The sequence below is a fragment of the Monodelphis domestica genome, chromosome 2 (genome assembly GCF_027887165.1).
Source record: "Monodelphis domestica isolate mMonDom1 chromosome 2, mMonDom1.pri, whole genome shotgun sequence".
Lineage (NCBI taxonomy): Eukaryota > Metazoa > Chordata > Mammalia > Didelphimorphia > Didelphidae > Monodelphis > Monodelphis domestica.
The window spans coordinates 192,726,336-192,748,280 of record NC_077228.1 but is presented as its reverse complement, the minus strand read 5'-3'; the positions used below and the strand labels follow the sequence as shown (position 1 = coordinate 192,748,280).

Below are 21,945 nucleotides of genomic sequence, written 5' to 3'. Positions count from 1 at the left end.
GAGGAATATATTCAGAAATGAAGGCAATAGGGCAGCTGGGTGACTCAGTGGATTGAGAGCCAGGCCCAGAGATGGAAGTCCTGGGTTCAAATTTGACCTCAGATCCTTCCTAGCTGCATGACCCTGGCCAAGTCACTTAATATCCATTGCCTAGCCCTTATGGCTCTTCTGCCTTGGAGCCAATACATAGTATTACTTCTAAGGTGGAAGGTAAGGGTTTAAATAAAAATTAAGCTGATGGCAATCATATTACTATATTTTGGGCCAGGCCTAACTGAGGCCAATCCAGTGATTTAGGTTTGGGGTTGGAATCATCATCATCATAGCTGCTATTTATGTAGTGTTTACCATGAGCCGAGTGCTTGCTAAGTGCTTTACAATTATTATCTCATTTGATTCTCATAATAGCCCCAGAAGACAGGTGCTATGATCTTGATTTTACAGATGAGAAAACTAAGACAAACAGAGGTTAAGTGCCTTCCCCATGTCACACAGCAAGTGACTGTCTGAGGCTGGATTTGAACTCAGTTCTTCCTGAATGCAACCAAATTACTTGAACATCATAAATGTAATGGCAACTTTATAGTAAGGTGTAAACTCCTAGTTGCTAATTCAGATAAAACACTCTAGCCCTTGACATTCGTCACAGCAGTGGCAACAGTGGGAATTCTGCTAAACCTTAGGAGTACTGCTTCCATGGAAGCTGGGCAACCAAATCCCAAGGACAGCTCCCTTGCCTCTTTAGAAACCCAACAAAATCTACATAAAGCACATCTTCCCAATACTTGGATGGACCTTCCACCAATAAAATGGCCTTAGATAGCTCTGGCTTTAGGAAGAAGCCTAGCATAGATGACATTAAGGAAGGAGTTTGATTTAGATAAGAAAAGTATAAAATAATTTACCAAAACTTCCTTAAAAAGTACAATCCATGCAGGAGTAGTTCATAATGGATTTTCCAATATAAAATGGCAGCAATTAATGGTGGCAACACTAGAAACCTCAGGGCCACCGTATCAGTGGTGACATCTCCAAATTCATCTCCATTCCCTTGATGATTTGGGATCATCTATAGTGAGATAGCTAAGAGGTCATGAGCCTCTTGCATACAACCTGTCCCAGGTTCTAGGTTGAATCAGAAACTTACCCCAATATGATTGGGGATGTAGACTCTAAATGGTCACTCTAGTGCAAATATCAATAATATGGAAATAGGTCTTGATCAACAACACATGTAAAACCCAGTGGAATTGCTCATTGGCTATGGGAGGGAGGTGGAGGTAAGGGGGGAAAGGACATGATTCTTGTAACCAAGGTAAAATGTTCTAAATTGACTAATTAAATAAAAATTTCAAAAACAAACAAAAAAGATACCCCATACCATCTGGCACTAAGTGTTCCCTGGACCATCAACCAAAGCCTCCCCTTCCCTGGAAGCCCTATTAGAGGTGACACCAAATATCCCCCTTTAGAGTTCTCTATTGAGGGGTTTCATCCATAGGGACTAGGTGAAGAGTTCCCCTACTTCATCCATGTACTCAGGATTATTAGGAGCTTTGCTTTTGCAGTGAACTCACTTTCCCCCTATCTAGAGAAAAATGATTTCACCTTGCCCACATGTCACTAACATATCATTCCCGAATTGATAAATGATCTAAGGATATGAGTAGACAGTTCTCAGAAAATAAACCCAGGATCTCTATAACCATATTTTTTTAAAAGCTTCCAAATCACTACCAATTCAAATTAGGGTAATTATGAGAATCTACCTCATATCCATCAGAGTGGAAAAGATGAAAAAAAAAAAGGATAGCAATCAATATTGATGGGGCTATGGAAAATAGGTACATCAATGTACTTTTGGCAAACTGTAACGGGGTATAACCATTCCAGAAAGTAACGTGGAAGGATACACAAAAAGTTACTAAACTGTACAATGTCCTTTGACATAGCTATAATAATTGTTAGGCCTATACCCAAAAGAGATTAACAATAAAGGAAAAGGTCCTTTACATACAAAAATATGTACAGCAGCTCTTTTTGTGGTGGCAAAAGACTACACATTATAAGTATATTCAACTATTGAAGAATGACTAGGTTGTGGTATATGAATGTGATGCATTACTATCGTGTTCAAAGAAAAAAAGAAATAAATGATTCCCAAAAGACAAAGAAAGATGACAACAACACCATGCCCTAGCTCTTCATCTTGAAACTCACTCCCACCCCAGGATTCATACCTGGCTACACTCTGGACCTCTACATCTCTTCTCTATAATATCTTCCTCTTTATCCACCTACCTATGCCCTCTTCATTTTCCTTTTGTTTATTATCTTCTATCATTAAAGTGAAAGCTCCTTGAGGTCAGGGACTCTCTTTTCTCTCAGCTTGTTAACTGTATTCCTGTCACTTAACCCAGCCCAATTCCTCTGCTCATATTCAATACTTAAATGCCTAGGGACTTCACTTGACTGAACTCATGTCAGGGGGGCCAATCTAGGACTTGTTTTACAGTAAAAATGGATGCCATGATCAGAAACAATGATACAAACCCAGCGGAATTGCTTGTCAGCTCCAGAAGGGGGAGGGAAGAGGGAAGGGAGAGAACATGAATCATGTATCCTTGGAAAAATACTTAAAATAAATACATTTTTTAAAAAAGAAGCACTGATACAGGGGGGTCCATAAGGATGCATTCTGTAAAAGCTTTGATGGCATCTGCTACATTGGAGGATTTAATTGACACTGTAATCTTATAGCTTGAATAAGTTTCACCTACAATAAAGACTTTTGAGATGGGGGAAGAGGGCCATTAAAATCATTTTTCCAGTCAGGGGAAGGTTGACAACCATGGAAGATCATACCATACTTACAGTTCAAAGGCAGATGCTCCATTTGGTAGAAAAATAGCATTGCTGAGCAGAAGTCATCATATTAGCCTCATTTAATGAAGTCATATGGTCTTGCACCTATCACTACATAGCATCACCTCCCCCATAACCAGATCCGGTACCCAATCTCTGCCATTCTCATGAGAACATTATCGTGATTGTTAATTTCAGCGGAAGGGGTATAATGTCTCTGGGGGCCACTAGTACACCCCCAACAATTTTATGTGGTAAGAGGCATTAGCAAAATTTTCCCACTTGAACATTAGAAAGACTTACCAGAATCAATCTCCAACCAACACCATTCCTCAAGGCATCCCCATGACTGAATAATGACTGCTGAGATTCAGTTATGTATACTTCTCTCATAATAGACAGAACCATTAGTAAATCAGGTAAAAGGACATTCCTCAAGAGCCAGGTCCTTATTGGCATGGATTAATAGAAGAGGTAAAGCAATGGAGTTGGGACTTAAGATCTCAAACTCTGGTAGAGTCTCAAGCTAATTCAGGAAAATGAATAGGGAGAGAACAATCTTAAATATGCCATTTCCTTTTTTAATTTTTAATTCTTTTCAAGTTATAAGTCTGTCTCTCCCTATACCCACCCCCATTAAGCAATTCATTTACAAAAAATTCCTCAATATATATTTATGTAGTCCAGCAAGACAAATTCCCATATTAGGCAGTTGTGAAAATGTATGACTCTTTTTGCATTTTAAATACATCGTTTCTCTGGGAGGAGATATTTCATCTTCATTCTTTTGAATTCATGATTTATCATGGTATTGATCAGAGTTCTAAAGTCTTTCACAATTGCTTTTCTTTATAATGTTATTATTACTATGTAAATTGTTCTCTAAGTTATGCTTACTTTTCTCTGCATCAGTTCACAAAGGTTTTCCAGGTTTCCTCTATAATCATTTATTTTATAATTTCTTGCAGCATGATAATATTCCATTATATTCATCTACCCACGATTTCTTTATCTATTCTCCAATAAAAGATAATCCCCTACATTTCCAAAAGGAGGTTTCAAGAAGAAGGTGGCAGTCTGTCAACAATACCAAATAATGTTTTGGATTCTTAAAAAAAATGTTTTATTGAAGACTTTTGTTTTTTTTAAATAGCTAGCATTTACATAGTACTTTTAAAGTTTATAAAACACTTTACATATATTATCTCATTTGATCATCCCAACAATCCCATTAGGTAAGTGCTATTATCATTTTCATTTTACAGATGAAGAAACTGAGACTGAGAGGTTATTTAACTTGCCCAGGGGCACGCAACTTATAAGGGGCAGGGAGATCATGAAGAGGAGGTATAAATGCAGCCTGCCAAACCCATGTTTTTTAGGACTCTTATCCCCTTCCTTGTAGATGTCCCCCATTGAGCAATTGCTTCCAAAAGAGCATCTTTGTGAGGCCAACTATGAAGAATCACCATTTTATCCACCGAAAAAGGGTCTGACCTAGAGCTTCTAATTGATTCAAAAGACTTTGTTAAGAGCAAATCCTAGGTAGGTTCTCCAAATCAATGGAACTTCGCAACTAAAGGTACTCCATGTTGATTCCATTAGTCATATTTTTGTTAATCATTCTTTAATAACTCATTGGCTCATTAAACTTACCTATGAAACTTCCAAACATTCCAATGGCTAAGCTTTGACGAAGAGGAAATATTTGCTTTTTTGCAGATGATATGATGATTTGCTTAGAAAACCCTAGCGAGTCCACTAAAATTTAATTGAAACAATCATTTTAAAAAGAGTAGCAGGATATAAAACAAATCCACAAAAAAAATTGGGCCTTTTCAAAATATTGCAAACAAAAGCCCAGAAAGAAGCAATAGACAATATCGGATTCAAAATAACTGCAAAATGCATATAAATATATCGACAAAACAATCTTTATGGAAATAAAGACAAATTTAAATAGAGTTAGTAACCGCTCATGCTTGGGCTGTAACAATCTAGTAAAAATGATAGTATTAACTGATTTTAATTTACAGATTCAGTAATCATTCTGATTAATCTACTGAAAGGTTACCTTCTAAAACTAGAAGAAATAATAACAAAATTAATCTGAAGTTTAAGAAGTCAAAATCATGACAGGAAAGGGTGAAAAAAGCAGGAAGATAAAGACCTAATAGTACCAGATCTCAAAATATACTACAAAAACAGAAACCATCAAAACCTTCTGGTATTAGTTTAAAAGAAAAAAGCTGACCAGTAGAACAAATAAGGTTCACAATATCCAGAAGCAAATAAACATAGGAGCATGGTATTCAATAAACTCAAGGGCTCACTTCCACAAAGATGCTAGGAAATCTGTAAAGCAGTGTAGCAGAAATTAGACTTAGATTAACATCTCACAATAAACGTCAAAGAAAAAAAGTCTCTATAAAAGATAGAATCAGAAATAAAATAGCAATTCAAGCAAGGACATAACTTTCACAAGTATGAATAGGGAAAGATTTCTTTTTTAAAATAATATTTTATTTTCCCCCAATTACATGTAAAACAATTTTCAACATTCATTTTCTTTCAGAATTTGAGTTCCAAATTCTCTTCTCCTTTTCTACCTTGTTTCTAACTCACTCAGTGAGTGAACTCACCCCTCCCTGTGACAGTAAGCAATCTTGTATAGATTTTACGTGTACAATCATGTAAAACATCTTTCCATATTAGTCATTTTGTGGAAGAGATATCAAATTTAAAGAAGAAAGAAAGTGAAATATAGTATGTTTCAGTCTTCATTCAGACTCCATCAGTTCTTTCTCAAAGGACAGATGGCATTTTTCATCATGTACCTCTGGGTTTGTCTTGGATCCTTTTTCTGAGGATTTCTGAGAATTTCTGAGAATAACTAGGTCATTCACAGTTGTTCATCAAAAAATATTGCTGTCACTGTGCACAATGTTCTCATGGTTCTGTTCACTTCATTTTTCATTAGTTCATGTAAGTCTTTCCAGATTTTTCTGAAATCATATTGTTCCTCATTTCTTATAGCATAATAGTATTCCGTCACAATCATACACCACAACCCATTCAACTGTTCTCCAATTCATGGATATACTCTCAATTTCCAATTTTTTGCCACCAAAAAAAGAACTGCAATAAATATTTTTGTATGAATAGGTACTTTTCCCTTTTTAAAAAAAATCTCTTTGGGATACAGAGCTGGTACTAGTATTGCTAGATCAAATGATAAGCACAGTTTGAGAGCCCTTTGGGCATAGTTTCTAATTGCTCCCCAGAATGTAGTGATACCAAAAAAGAAAGAAAGAAAGAATACAGCATCATTAAAAAATAAATAGATCAGTAAGGTAAAATATCTTAAATGTTACATAATATGAATTAATATGTTGAATATATAAATAAAATGTATTTCCATTTTAAATGATATATGCATTATAATATAATGAATAAAATATGCTCTATAAGAATAGAACATTGATAAAAGACCTTTTAAAAATATATACAGAAAGAAGTTCAGAATGGGAGGCAAACAGGGCAGTGTTGGAACTACTGTTAAGATGAGTTCAAGTCCTACCCCTGTTATTAGCTTTGTGACCCATACCAGCTTATTTAATGCTGTTGGCAACAACTCTCTAAGGGAATAAATTGCAGAGAGAAAGCTGACCATATTGGTAGAGGTAGTTTCGTCTTCTGAGAGTTCCCTGTATAAGTAAAATTCTAGTTCCAGTCCCTAACCCTCTGTTTCCCTGTATTTCCATCTACATTGTTACAGTTATTATGCCTATTGTTTTATTTTCTGGTTCTACTCACTCCATTTTTCATCAATTCATCTGCCTTTACTTGCTTCTTCGTAGTCTTTGTATTCATTGTTTCTTAGAGCATGGTAATTTTCTATTTCATTCATATACCACAGTTTGTTTAACCATTCCCAATCAATGGACATTTACTTTGTTTCTAGGTCTCTGCTATTACAAAAAGTGCTATCCTGAATGTTTTTATTGGAAAAATCCTGGGCAGCTAAGTGGTGAAGTGGATAGAGTACTGGGTGTGGAGTCAGGAAGACCTGAGTTCAAAGCCAGACTCAGATACTTCCTAGTCATATGAATTCGTGCAAATCACTTAATCCTATCTTCTTCAGTTTCTTTGCCTATCAAATGAGATGGAGAAGGAAATGGGAAACCACTCCAGGATCTTGGCCAAGAAAATCCCAAATTGGAATTGGACATGACTGAACAACAATAGGAATCCCTTTCTTTTCATTATTGATTTCCATGGGTTAAATGCCCGACAGTGTGATCTCTACAGTTATCCTTTCCTAATCTCTCTTAATTCTAGTGTCTTTCCTCTGTTAATTATTTCCCATTTTCCCCTGTTTGTAGCTTGTTTGCCCATAGTTATTTGTAGACTGTCTATATCATTAGATTATGAGCTCCTGAAGGACAGTGACTGCCTTTTGCCCCCATTTTTTTTATCCCCAGCACTAAGTTCATTACCTGGAATATATACTTATGGACTTGATTGACTAGGTCAAAGTATATGGCCATTTTTAATTTTTAAAATTTTAAATATTTTTCCATGATTCATATTATTTCCCTCCCCTCTTCCCTCCCCCCTCCCAGAGTCTATAAGCAATTCCACTGGGTTATACAAATGTTATCACTTGATGCCTGTTTCCATATTGTTCATTTTTGCAATAGAACAATCTTTTAAAACCCAAACCCCAAATTATATGGCCGTTTTGGTCACTTCTTAGTATAATTCCAAATTGCTTTCCAAAATGGTTGTGGAGAAGAGTATTTCAGGTGGGGAAAAGAGGCAAAAACATGGAGTTGGGAATGATAGCTGACTGGGGATAGCATGGACCAGTTTGGCTAAAGAGATTTCAGGCTGGGGAGTCAAGGAAGATAAAGTTACACCAATAAAATGGGGGCTGGCTGTCCAGTACCTTGAATACCCAGCTGAACTTTCCCTCCAGGCAAAGAAGAATCATTGAAGGTATTTAACAGGGCGGTAACAAGATGAAAGGGATGCCTTAGAAAGATAAATCTGGCAACTGTGGAGAGGATGAATTGTGTTGGGAGAAAAACAGGACCTAAAGACACCCAGTTAGAAGACTACAATGGAAGTGCAGGCTGGAGGCTATGGGGGGGCTGGACCCTTCTGAGTATAGTAGAAATGGAAAGGTTAGAGGTGGATACAGGGAAACATTTCAAAGCAAAAACTGGCAGTCCTTAGTGACTGAATTGATTCAGGTGATGGAGGAGTCAAAGGTGACTCTGAGGTGTCAAGCTTAGGTGACTAGAAGAATGGTAGTGCCTGTGACAGAAATAAGATTTGTGTAGTTAAAAAAAAGAGAGAGAGAGCCCACATCCTTTCTTTAATAATCTGTTGGCTTTATTAACAATACATTTGAAATCCTCAGAGACCAAACTGTTATTTCATAAAGCAATATTAATTTTTGTTCTCTATGAGAAAAATACTTTTGCATAAATAACTTAAACAAGAAAATAAATATGTAACTTATTCTTTTAAAAACAATTACTTTCATTCCTGCGTCAGGGTCCTATCTGAAGGGACTGCAAATGTAAGCTACCAGACCTGCAGGCTTTCACATTGAATACACTTAAAAAAAAAAAAAAACCACGCACACACAACAAAACGTTTTAGAAATTATACAGTAAGAAGTATCTGGAAATGTTTCACTGAAAGATTTTTGGACTGTAGTTACTGCATTTTGTGGTTTTTCAGCATATGTACAGCAGTTGCAATTTTTTGTTTGCTTTTTTTGCTTTTGCTTTCTAATAATAATCTTTTAATGAAAGGAGCATCAACACATGTATTGCATGGTGCTAAGCTATTTTCAGGATAGGAATGTGCCAGTGAATTACATGTGCTCGGACTAGGCCTTTGGACTGGCTCATCTTTTACAATGAACCAACACTGGCCTCTGCCAAAAGTGCCCGCGGGCACCGACCCCAGGTACTGGGGGGAAGGGAGGGACGCTGGGTCAGTAGAGAATTTTGCAGCGGTTAAAGTAAGAAAGAAGGGGTTAGGGCAGGGATGGAATGGTCCTTTGGGGAAGGAGGGCCAGGATGTCTCTAGCTGCTTTCTCTCCAATACCCTCCCTCCGGGCTTGCTCTAAATCTCTTACTCGCTTTCTGTGAGAGGAGGTAGCCCATCTCCTTGCCCTACAGACAATTCAGCAGTGGCTGAAAATGAAAGTTCACAAGCTTTGCAAACTATATTAACTCTGCAACCCTCACACCACCCCCGGGGTGGGGGGGAATTTTTCTTAAAACTGAACTAGAAAGCCAGGCTGTGAAAGAAACCCATCTCCCCACCCGCCTTGAACACTAGCAAACAGACCTAGCTTTTGGTGGGAGGGCGAGATGATCTCATAGCTCAGATTTGCAGAGCTGGTTATGTCCTTCGAAATCATCTGGTCCAATATTTCTCCTTCCAGTTTAAAAGCGGAGTTTTCCTTTTTGACAACCTGATGTTACACCTTAAAAGTATTCAAATAGAAGCGGGACCAGGAAGCAAAGGAGGACTAATCTCACGTCACTTTCTTTTCTGATCAGTAGGACATAAATATACCAGAGGTCGAAAAGTCCTGGGCTTAATATTCCCCAAGGCTCTTTTAACCCTAGGAGGGAAAACGAATGAGTGGAAGGGATGGGGGTACTTTGGGGACTCTCCTTCGTGAACTCCTGTGTGGAGGTGATGGGGCGGATGGGGGAGAGAGGGAGAAGGGGAGGCAGTGTCTCAGTGGCTGTAGCTCCTACTTGCCCTACCCTCCGCTTCCTAAAAAGAGAAGAGACCCAACTGCCAGTTAAAAGCAGGCCAGGAGGCCCCCTCCCCGCCACCTGGCTCCCGTCCCAGTGGCCCGGCTATCTGTCTGCTTCGCTAGAAGGTTCAGGCTCAGAGATCTGGGGAAGACAGACCCTACCTTGGGCTTCAGGCAAAACAAAACAAAACAAAAAAGACCCAGACGCCGTCGGGGGGCAACCTCGGCGCTGGCAGGTCTTGGAGGGAGAAGCGGCCTGGGACAGGGTTTAGGGACGTTCTAGTAAGCATTCTCCAGCTCGGGCTGTTTGGACTTGCCGCTCCGGACACGGGACAGCCGGGGCTTCTTGTTCTTGGGCGGCCGAGAGGCCTCCTTGCCAAAGTCCTTGAGCTCCGACTGGTTGTGGAAGCGGGTGTAGCGCTTACATTTGCAGGAGGCCACCACGCGGATCTTGTGAGTCCGGGGTTCCTCGCCACCCGGGCACAGCAGCTGGATCCGCTGCGTGCGGTAGCGGTCTGGGATACAGCGGTAGTCCGCTGCGCTTTGGCGCCACAGCCATTTGCGCCCGATGGCGTTGGGCTGCAGGTGTGCGGGCCCGCACTGGCCGGAACACACCAGCTCGTTGACTGGCTTGGCGCTGCGACAGGGCCCGTCGGTGATGTAGCGGGTGAAGTGCAGCTCCCTGCAACTGTAGTCCGATGCGTCTGGGGAAACATGGGAAAAGGAGGTGCTAGGGTCCGGCGAGGAGGGGGCGATCTGGGCTTATAGCTCCCCTAACCTCTTCAGGGCTAGCCAGTTTCCTTAGGCTGCACGCACTCTGGCCTCCCTCTTCCCCTCCCTCCATCTCAATCCCAAACCCAGGAGCCCTTTCCCTCATGTCTGTCCTACAAGTCACGTTCTTTCTTTTTGAGGGGGCTCAAAGGATGCCCTGCATTCCCACCTGTGTATTATGTATACAGGGCTATCTATTGCCTGTACATTAGAGTTTTTGAGACTAACTGCATTCACACCCGGAGTTGCCTGGAAATAAACCACATCGGGTCACTCAAAGCAATTATTTACACCTGCCTCACCCACCCTGACCTAGACAATTTTCTGGGCTCTCCAAGTCCCTCTTGCCTGGTGCTGGCCTACTCCCAGATGTTTCTTTCCCCTAATGCTAGATTAAACTTGACAGCCACTGCTGTCAGAGAAGGGATGCGGAAGGATGATCAAGGGCGCTGGTTTGTCCAGCAGAAAGTGAGGGTTCAACTCACTTAATGTTAATCGTGCTATGGAATGAAGCATCCCTTTTCATCAGTCAAAATGAGCTGCTTTCCTCAAGTTTAAAACTGGCAGAATGCCTCTGTTCCAAGAGAGACAGACAGACAGAGGGGGGGGGGGGGACAGACAGACACACAGACAGAGACGGGGGGGGGGGGGGGGGGGGGAATCAATAGGACAACAAGGCCGGATACAGATCCTGTTGGCTCAGGAAATGGGGATTTAGGAACAATATAAACCCTGTGAATGAACTTGGTAGGGAATCAGGTTTATATGTACTCTGGGAGAAAAATCTCAGTTTTCAAGACTCAGAGTTAGATGAAGAAGACACAGCATTCTTTCCAAGTGTGGGCAGCTTGGTGGCACAGTGTATAAAATATGCCTCATATACTTCCCAACTGCCAAGTAACCTCTCTATCTTCAAGAAAAGGGTATTAATAGTACCCATCTCACTTTAAATTAGGTAGGGTGCTTTGAAAACCCTAAACCAAGAAAGGGAGCTGAGCTCTGACCAAAAACCTATATGTGAATGGTAAGGTGAAGTTAGAAGACCAGGGTTCACATCTCTCTTTGGAAGTCGGTGTGACCTTGAGCGAGCAAACTAATCTCTCTGGGCCTCAGTTTCTCCATCTGTAAAATTAGGGGATTGGCCTCGATGGCCTGGAAAGCCCCTTCCAGTTCTAGGTCCATGATCTTCAGGGTGCTAGTAGCAACAAGAGTCTTACAAAGAGTAGGGTGGTTGAGTACCAGAGGAGACTAGAATGGTGGTGATGTCCCCTCTGTGGGATGGCCACATCTCCCATGCCTAGGCTGGACCCTGAATTCTTTCAAACTGTACTGACTGCTGAGAGACATACAGACAAAGACAGAAATAGAGGCACAGAGAGACATAGAGAGAGACAGACAGACAGCAGACAGACAGAGAGAGATAGAGACAGAGAGACAGAGAAAATTTGGAGACAAAAGTGATGAAAATGGTCTCCAGGACTGAAAACAAGAGGGGAAGAAAGAGGCTTCTCCCACGGATATTCCTGGGGCCCAGAGGCACCACACCAAAGAGGGTACCTGTGGGCAGCAGAGCTAGCTTTGGCTCCAGAGTTCTTATACTTGGTTTCCCTCACCAGGCTGTACTCCTCCTTTTGGAGCTGGGATTGTAGAGTGTGGGGGTGGCCAGTGTTTGCCTAGGGAAAGAGGAATCTAAGGCTAAGAATAGTGCTGCCTAGCACTATTCTTATTTCTCTGCACTTCCTTTGCAGAGAAAGAGATGGTATTTTGAGAGGTAGGATCCTCAGGGCAACAGTGTTTACTCATGTAACTCCTCCTCCACCAAACCTTAGATTTGTAAAATCTGTAAAATGGGCATAATGATATTTATAGACCTCACAGGATTGTGATGGTGTATATAAAACACAAAAACAAAATAAAACCTTAAGGTACATTTAACAATTAGTTACTATTATTCCCTACAGGCCTTTTTGGAGTTTGGACTACATTGGGTAGAACTCAGAAACCAGGTCCTGCCCTGCTAGTTTCTAGATCTCACATCCTTAGGAGCTAGGATTGTATTCCTGTTCATGTTTACCTCTGCAGAATGACCCCCATGTTTCGGTTCTCCTTTCCTGAAGACCTCTTTGAATAAGCTGGATGGACCCCTTCATCACAAACACATGGAAGAGAAATGCTAAGCCAGCCTTTGTAACCCCTTCTCTTCCTCACTGTGATGGTGGTCTTGTCTGTGGCTGATTTCATTTTACATCAAGTCTTTCTTGCTTCTTATTGTTATTTTGAGAGACTCTCAAATAAGATTTCCCACTAACTTTGTAGCTTCAGATTAAGTTTGAGGATCTGTTAATCCAATATGCCCCATGCCCACTGCAGATGCTATTAAAATACCTGCGTACTGTGAGGGGACAGAGAGAAGTTCTGGAAACCAGAAAGCAGAAAGGAAAAAAAAAGGAAAGGAAAGGAAAGAAAAGAAAAACCACACCCACCCACACTGTGGGCACTTAAGTGCAAAGGGTTACTCTTCTGACCTTGCTAAGTCAAAAATCTGAAAATTCTCACTTAGTACTGCCCCTTCCCCTATCAACACCAAACGGAACCAGATTTTTAGGATAGACTTTTCCTTTCCATTCTGCCTGTAAAGAATTGGGTTTATTTGCCCTGATCTTCACACTCCTCTGATTCTCTTTTTCTCAGAAGCTGAGCCTCTGGTTCCTGTACTTTGCCCAGGAAGCTGCAAGGTATAATGGGGGGGGGGGATCCTAAATTTGGAATCACAGGACCTGCTATTTACTACCTGTATAACCTTGGAAAAGTTACTACACCTCCACAGGCCTCAGTTTCCACATCTGTAAAAGGAGGAGGTTGAACTAGGGCTGGCCTTTGAGGTTCCTTCCAACTCTAAAAGTTCCTATCATCATTTATATTCCCTTTACTCCATCCACTCCCATAATTGATAATTGCATCTGTGAGACACATCTATCACAGTTGCTGCATTCTGGGGCACTCACTGACAGCTCTTTACCCTACTTCCTACTGCGGGGACCAAATCCTGACACTGCAGGTAACCTTCCCTGCCTGGTCCCCTGGAGCACTTTGTGGGTCCAAAACAGAGGATTGCCTCCCCCATTCTTTAAAAGTTCTATAAAGAAGGGAATTCTCCAACTTTTCCAGCCACCAGACTACCCAGGGGTGGTGAAGCTAGGGAACTATGGCACTACTGTCTTGGTTAGGCAGAGCTGGGCATCCCCTGGTGATGGAAAGAACTATTTCCCCCATGTCATGCACGATTCTGGAACCCTGCTGAATATACCTTGGCACCCACAGTTAGGGGCCCTCATACAGGACAACCCTCTCACCCTTTCTCTGACTTTGGTACTTGGAATACCTTTGGGCTCCAAAGGGTGGTGTGGGTATCTCCCTCCATTTTCCGCCTGGTTCATCGTCTTGTTATTGCTGTTCGACAGGTCGGGAGGAGGCTCAGGTTGCTCACTGAGCTCAGGGATGATTTCCGTGGCATCATTCTTGAAGGCCTGCCACCCTCGCACAGAGTGGAAGGCAACCTGGACCAGCGGGCACACCAGGCAGAGGACTAGAGGGAACTTCATGGTGCCAGCCAAAGTGGGGGCAACCAAACCTTCAGCACTCACAGGCTCCAGTCCTTGGAGCACTTTCTCCTTTTTTAAATCCCCCTTTGCCGCTTCACCAGCCAATGGGGTTACAGACAGAGAAAGGCCAGCCCCACATTTCACTTGGGGGGAGGGGTGGTAGGAAATCGAGAGGGAAGGCAAAGGGGTGTGTTCAGAGCCAACCCACTTCACCACTTTTCTTCCCAGGCTGTCTAAACTTCCAAATAGCTCCAGTCTCTTCCCAGGTAGTTTGGAATGTCTAGGTTCATGCCTGGCAGATCCATAAGGAAGAGGGGTCCTTTTCAGCGTCCAGCTCTTTTTCGGTTATTCAAAAGCTGCTTTCCTCCTCAGACGGATGACGTCTCTGGACCCCTTTATCTGTCTCAAAACAAGCTGGATCCCAGTTTAACAAGCAAACTTCCCAAGTCTCCTTCAGGAAGACTTGGACTCTCACAATGTGTGTAAGTTCAGAGAGCTGTCATCAGCAAATACAAATCACATACAGGGTGTGCCTCTACCCAGCCAACCCCCCTTGTCTTTGTAATTTGTACTCCCTTAGAAAGAGAGAGCGAACTCAGTGATGTCAGTCACAAACCCTGAAGATGCAGGGCTTTATGACAGTGATGATCATAGAAGAGAGTATGAGACTTGGAGTCAGGAAAACCTAAGTTCGAATCCTCCCTCAGACACTTCCTGGTTGTGTGCCCTAGGGTAAGTCATTAATGACTTATTAATGCGTAATGACTAATTAAAGAGTTAAGTGACTTATAATTCTGGAAATGGAGAGATTATAAGAGTACCTCCCTTACAGGGTTCTTGTGAAGAATAAGGTTCATCGTCTTGTTATTGCTGTTCGACTGGTCGGGAGGAGGAATTAACATATGAGTTTGGAAGCCTTAAAGCACTATGCATTGAAGCAACTAGGTGGCACTGTGGATAGAGCATCCTGGAGTTGGGAGGACCTAGGTTCGAATTTGAACTCAAAAACTTCCTAACTGTGTGACTCTGGGCAGGTCACTTAACCTCGATTGCTTAACCCTTGCTGCTCTTGTGCTCTAAGGAGATTAGTAAGGGGAAAAAAAGACAGAAAGTTTTGTATTTTTTAAAGCATACTATATATAGCATATAAATGCTAGTTAGGATTATCCCAGAACCTTTGTGGAGCCCCTAATTTCAATGCATTCTAGCATATAAACACTAGTTATTATTATTCACCTCAGAATCAGTGTGGAACCCTGAGTTCAAAGTAACTATTTTACTCATCAATATATGGGGAAAATATAAGGCACTCACTAATGACTCCTCTCCAGCATGAGAAGTGAGGTCTCAGAGGTGATCCTGATTTTCATCTAGAGCAGTCTGGTGAAACATATTGCCCCCTTCTCAGAATCGTATTTTTAAACATAAAAATAAAATGCATAGAATCACAAAGAAAGAGAGTTATATCAAAATATGGTTATAAAATGTTGAAAGTTGCACGTTTATAGACCCTCTTCCCCACCCCAAGGTCCACCGACCCCAGGTTAAGAACTCCATATTAATAAACTGAATAGAATTACATATCCCAGGCTTTGGCACAAGGCTGGAGACATGAATCATATGGTTCTTGGAGACTGTAGTCTGCTCCCATCGGTAGGAAGCACCCTGCCCAGGCAGGAAAAGGATTAGATTTGGAATTACATTTGGAATTGAATTCCAGCTGTACCATTAAAAAAAAAAAACAACTCTTACCTTCTGTCTTGGAATCAACACGGGCTAGGCAATGGGGGGTAAGTAACTTGTCCAGGGTCCCACACACCTAGGAAGTGTCTGAAGTCATATTTGAACCCAAGACTGCCTGACTTTCAATCCAGTAGGTCACCTCACTGCTCCCTCCAGCACTACTATTCCTGTATATAAAACCTCTCCTTATCTGTAAAATTACAAAGGTATCCTAGATGCCCGGCAAACTGCTTTCTAGCTCTGAGTCGGATCCTATGATTTCCACACACAACCTTGCAGAATGAAATGAGTAGGACAAAAAGTTCTTTCCACACTGGAAGGTTCCCCACCCTATAGTCCTAGTTGACATTTATATTAGCATTCTAAGGTTTGCAAAACGTATTACTCTCATTATTTTGTTAGAACTTCGCAATAGCCCCATGAGGTAAGTTCCATTGTACAAATAAGGAAACTGAGGCATTCATCTGGCTTCCCCGGGGTCACCCAACCAGTGAAGTGTCTGAGGTCAGCTTTAAACTAAAGTTATTCCAACTCCCCAGGAAGTCAAAAGCAAATGATCCCAGAAAGTTTTGTTTTCAGACCACATTTCCTAAAGGAGAGGAGGAAACAAGTCCGTTTACTCAGCCAGGGACATGACTAACGTTTTTCTATTGACAAGATTTTTTCTCAGGCTTCCCTTCCGGTCGGTCCAAGTTCTTTCTTCTCATTTCCACACCATCGTATATCTATGGCTAATCCACTTCTCCTAGCTCCTTCTCCAGGCTAAACCCATCTCCACCTCAAACCCCCACCTCCACCCCCAAATAATGAAGAAAGAGCTAGTAACTGGATGTTGACGCACTAGAAGGACTGGGAATAGAGAAGATGGTTTCAGTCTCTCCTCATCTTCTGGGGCAGAGAGAATCTAAAGACAACTGCAGTGGCACATAGTGGGGCATTTTCTCGGGGAGGGTGGATATAGCGGCGCCCTGCTGCCCGGCTCCCCCACCCCCACCCCTCTTCCCAATCCTGCAGCATCCTTTGCCGCCTGCCTCGACTTGCAAAGTCAACCTGTCCATGGTGCCCCTCCGCCTCGGTCCCTCTTTCTACAGATCAATCATTGAAGGTGCTTGAACGCTGCCGCCCTGACAGTTTTACAAGACAGGCAGAAGCCCCCTCAGGAAGGAGTTTCTCTCATACCTGTTTCCCGACTTAGTTACCTGCAGGGAAGGTGAAAACAGCTGTTGCTTTTATTGGGGGAAGGGGAAGGAATTATATATATATATATATATATATATATGTCCCTCGTGGAGAAGCCTTTGAGAGCTTCTCATGACTCCTAGTCCCACAGCTCTTTCCCTGTAACTTCCAAGTGGAGATAGAGTTCATCGGAAAATCAGAGGGTCTGGGTTCAAATGAGATATTTAACTGGCTTCCCGAGGTCACAGAGCCAGTTAAGTGTCTGAGGTCAGCTTTAAACTAAAGTTCTTGTGATCTTGGACAGACTAGGACACACTTTTCCAAGCCTCAGTTTTTTCAGCTGGGAAAGGGGGACAATGGAACTAGATTATAATAGTAGTAATGTCTGGTATTTATATATTACCTCTCTTACTTGAAATTCTACCATCAGAACATTTGTTTGTATTAAGCCTTTTGTGAAAATGGAAGGAGCACTGGGCAGGGTAAAACATTAAGTTGATGAAGTCATTATTAACATCTTATTGTAAATTAATGTTTAAAGATATAACACTGGACTAGATACTCAATATAAAACATAAAATGCTTTCAGATTTGCAGTTTTTATATATACATATATAGATTTTATATGTAATCTATATATACATATGTAGATTTTATACATAATCTCATTTGATTCTCACAACAACTGAGGAAGGTAGATACTTTTATTATTCCCATTTTACAGATGAGGAGACTGAGACTGAAGAAGCCAAGCCAAGTGACTTTTTTATGGATATATACTGCTAATAACTGGCTGAGGTAGGTAGGATTTGAACTTAGATCTTTCTGACTCTAAATCTAGCACTCTATTTACCACACTACCCAGTGGCCACTGGGTGCCATGAGATGATTTGTGAATTCCCTTCCATAGATGAGTTCCTATGAAGCACCTTCAACCTTCCTTATTTTGACTCAGAACCACAGGGTCCTCATGTTAACCCTATCGGGTCCAAAACAACCTTAATGTTTTGGTACTAAATTAATATTTGATTTTTTAAAAAATTCTTCCTATGCTCTCCAATTGGCTTGTTTGGGATAGGCCAGATAAGGGCCCAGAGCTCTCCCATGTTCCTTAGTCTCTACCAAATGGGCTTTGGAGGCCAAGGAAAGTTAACACTTGAACACTCCTGCCACCTTGTGGGAAAAGGAGACAAGCAAAATTTCTAGGTAAGGGAACCAGAATTACCCAGATAGGATTAGATGTCACAGTATTTTTGTCCTCCTGGACAATGGTGAACTACCTTCTTCCTTCCAATAAAAAACAGCAAACGTCTGGGTAGGCAGGATCACCCTTACCTGTAGCTAGAACAGCCAGTCCCCTATGACTAGAAGCCCTGGTCTGGTCTTCTGCCCCCAAATACCTCTCCTATTTAGAAATCTATTCTTACAGCTTCATTTATTTGGATTAAGAAATTGCCTTCTGTAGAAAATGCAAGTAGCCCTAAGGAACAGCAAGATGTTAGGCTACTGAAAGTGAGCTAAAAACACCTAGATTTGGGGGTTTCCCACATAACATAATCATGGTCATACTAGAATAGAAGGAACTTTAGAAGCTATTGAGTCCCCCATTTTATTTTTGAACTGAAAATTTTTATTTAATTAATTAATTAATTTAGAATAGTTTTCCATGGTTACATGATTCATTTTCTTTCCCTCTCCTCCCCCTAACCCCCTCCTGTACCCAGTGCACAATTCTACTGGATTTTACTTGTGTCGTTGGTCAAGATCTATTTCCATATTATTAATATTTGCACTAGTTCCTAGTGACTAGGGTGATCGTTTAGAGTCTACATCCCTACTCATATCCCCTTCAACCCATGTGATCAAGCAGTTGTTTTTCTTCTGTGTTTCTGCTCCCACAGTTCTTTCTTTGGATGTGGATAGCATTCTTTCTCATAAGTCCCTCCAAATTGTCCTGGATCACTGCATGGCTGCTATTAGAGAAGTCCATTATGTTTAATTGTGCCACAGTGTATCAGTCTCTGTGTACAATGTTTTCCTGGTTCTGCTCCTCTCGCTCTGCATCACTTCCTGGAGGTTGTTCCAGTCTCCATGGAACTCCTCCACTTTATTATTCCTTTTAGCACAATAGTATTCCATCACCAACATATACCACAATGTGTTCAGCCATTCCCCTATTGAAGGGCATCCCCTCATTTTCCAATTTTTTGCCACCACAAAGAGTGCAGCTATAAATATTTTTGTACAAGTCTTTTCTCCTATGATCTATTTGGGGTATAAACCCAGCAGTGTTATGAGTCCCCCATGTTAAACTTGGGTAGGGACTGAACAAAAGAAGTCCCTCCCTAAACAATTGATCTGTTCCCAGCCCAACTGATCAAGTTATAGACTGTAAGAGGCAAATAATAATAATCATTATTATTATAACAATAATAACTAGCATTTAAATGTTGCATTAAAGGTTATAAAACACTATACAAATATTCAGATACAATGAAATTAAATTCTTAAAGTAAAAAAGAGTTTGCAAATTTTTATTCCTATGTAATATGGAAAGTTTTTCAATCAAACAAACCATGGAATTAGAGGGCAGATGGCCACTGGGAGCCCCCAATGGCTATTTACAAATCCAGACTCTCCAGGGGAATCATTCTAGTTGTGTAGGTGGGAGTAGGGTGCTCTCAGTCAAGGAAGCAGCTATGGAAAAAAGAGCCTATCTATTGAGAGGGAATTATTCCTTAACCCTTGTTGGGGAGGCATTTTTCTCTTTACCAGTCTCCTCTCCTCACCTAAACCCTTGCTTGACCAACCCCATTGACCACAACATCTTGCAGAAGAATTTCTTGCCCTGTAGGAGACATCATATCCAGAAGGGACCAGGTCCAGTGAACAAGGCACAATAATAAGAATGAACATTTCTATAGTACAAAAGTACTAGGCATAATGCAAAGTATGATTTGCAGTTATCATCTCATTTGATTCTCATAAAAACGTGGGAGGGAGGGGCTATTATTATCCTAATTTTGTGGTTGAGGAAACTGAGGCAAATGGAAGATTTGCCCAGCTAATAAGAGTCTGAGGCTGGATTTGAGCTAAGATCTTCCTGAGCCCAGACCTAACCTTCTATCCCCTCCACCACACAGCTGTCTTTGTAAAGATAGCATTAGCCTTGGTCTAAGGAACCGATGAAGGGACCTAGGTGAGTGACCTACTTGGCAGAGATGGGAACAGCATCAGAATGCCAGTGAAGGGAAGGAACACGTATTCCCTCAATGCTTGCCTCTTTACCAGTATATTCAGTGTGGCTACTTCCCACTGATGCTGTATGTATTGTGGGAGAATGCACATTAGTTTTATTGGGGTGGAGGAGTGTATAAAGAGTAACCACGCAGAATATTATTATAGTGTGATCTCCAAAAGTGCCTTGCTTCACGCTAATTGTGCCCTCTGGCTAACTCTTAAACCTAAGTGCTTTAATGGGGGATTCAGAAGTCATGATTTTAGTAGCTCGGGTCCCCTCTGTGCCTTGAACCTGGGAAAGTCATGCCCCAAAGGACGAAACCTCTAAAAGTGAGTTGGAGGGCAGGGGGTTGGGAGAGGCCCAGGGGGAGTACCACTTGTATGCGAGGAGACTGAGACCCTGAGAGATTATGGCTTACCCAATGTCATACAGATGTAAGTGGTTAGGACTTGTGCATGTTGGTCGGAATGCAGGGACAAGGATCCATGTTTCCTCAGTCCCTGTGAGCAACCTGAATTCTAGTAAGGGCAATGACTCCTCTGGACCTCAGTAAATGAGGAGAGTGACATGTCAAGATGCATAGGTTGAGAAAGAGTAGACTGCAGCTGAGGGAAAACCTGTCCTTTTGGGATCTATGTCTCTGTTACTTTCTGCTTCTGTTTCTATCTTTGTCCAGTCCATCTGTTTGCCTATTGCTTTTCTCTGGGTCTGTCTCTATCTCTCTGTTTCTGTCAATCTGTCTCTGTCTTTCTCTTTACTCTGTTTCTCTCTATCCTTGTCTCTCCTTGTGCATCTCTTTGTCTGTGTCTCTCTTTCTCTGTCCCTGTCTCTAACTCTGTTTCTTTCCATCACTTTGTCTTCATTTCTAGCTTTGTCTTTGTTTCTCTCTCCATCTGTCTGTCTCTATATGTTTCTATCAGTCTGTCTCTGTCTCTTTCTTGCTCGATAGCTCAGTCTTTCTGTTTCTCAATCTCTTTGTCTCTGTACTTTTTTCTCTATCACTTGCTGCCTCTTTTTTTATCTTGTTTTTATCTCTCTCTTTGTCTACCCATCTGCATCTGTCTCTCTGTTTCTGTCTCAGTCTTATCTGTCTGCCTTTTTCTCTGTCTCTTTCCCTGTCCCTCCCTCATCTCCAGTTGTTCCTTAGCCGTGAATCATTCCATCACTTCTACCCCTAGGATGACTGATTGAGAGGAGAGGTGGAAGGAGGATTTCCTGCACATTGTTACAAAGTAGTTGAGGCAGAGAGAACCTGGATGCCCTAGTGGATTAAAAATTTGCTAGCAGTCCCTAAAAGCTGATGTGATTATATGTGTGATACTCACTTCACTTGCCTAGATCTCAGTTTCCTCATCTCAGTAAAATGAAGGTTTTGAGCTAGATGACCTCTAAAATCCCTTTAATTCTAGGTATATAACCCTGTAGTCCCACAGGTAATCATAGCAGACCCAGATCCAGGTCCTTCCTCTAAAACCAAATACAACTTTTTTTTTTTTTTTAAACTTTACCATACTAGGGAACAGAATATAGAAGAATGTGAAAGATAGGAGGGAACCAAGATAAATTCAAAATGGTTAAATGACTTAAATATAAAGAGCAAAAACACAAATAAATTAGGTGAACATAGATCTGTGGGAAAAGAAGGAGTTTAAGACCAAGCAAGAGATAGAGAACATTGCGAAATGTAAAATGAATGACTTTGATTATATCAAATGAAAAAGCTTTTGTACAAACAAAACCAATGCAACCAA

The 21,945-nt window shown here is 41.4% G+C and overlaps 1 protein-coding gene across 1 annotated transcript; it reads right to left on the bottom strand.

Moving 5' to 3' along the window:
* Positions 1-8,240: 8,240 nt before the first annotated feature.
* Positions 8,241-14,543, bottom strand: SOST (sclerostin). The gene is made up of 2 exons (XM_001362146.4): positions 13,812-14,543; positions 8,241-10,362 (listed from the first exon to the last, which is right to left on the bottom strand). The coding sequence occupies exons 1-2, from the start codon at positions 14,029-14,031 to the stop codon at positions 9,938-9,940; spliced, it is 645 nt and encodes a 214-aa protein (XP_001362183.1). The 5' UTR covers positions 14,032-14,543; the 3' UTR covers positions 8,241-9,937.
* Between the last annotated feature and the right edge of the window lie 7,402 nt (positions 14,544-21,945).

What these genes read in the sequence shown, in the direction of transcription:
- SOST (XM_001362146.4), bottom strand. Translation starts at nt 14,031, where the DNA reads ATGAAGTTCCCTCTAGTCCTCTGCCTGGTGTGCCCGCTGGTCCAGGTT. An exon ending in CCACCCTTTGGAGCCCAAAG is followed by an intron (nt 10,363 to 13,811) that starts GTATTCCAAGTA and finishes ATGTTTCCCCAG; the next exon opens with ACGCATCGGACTACAGTTGC.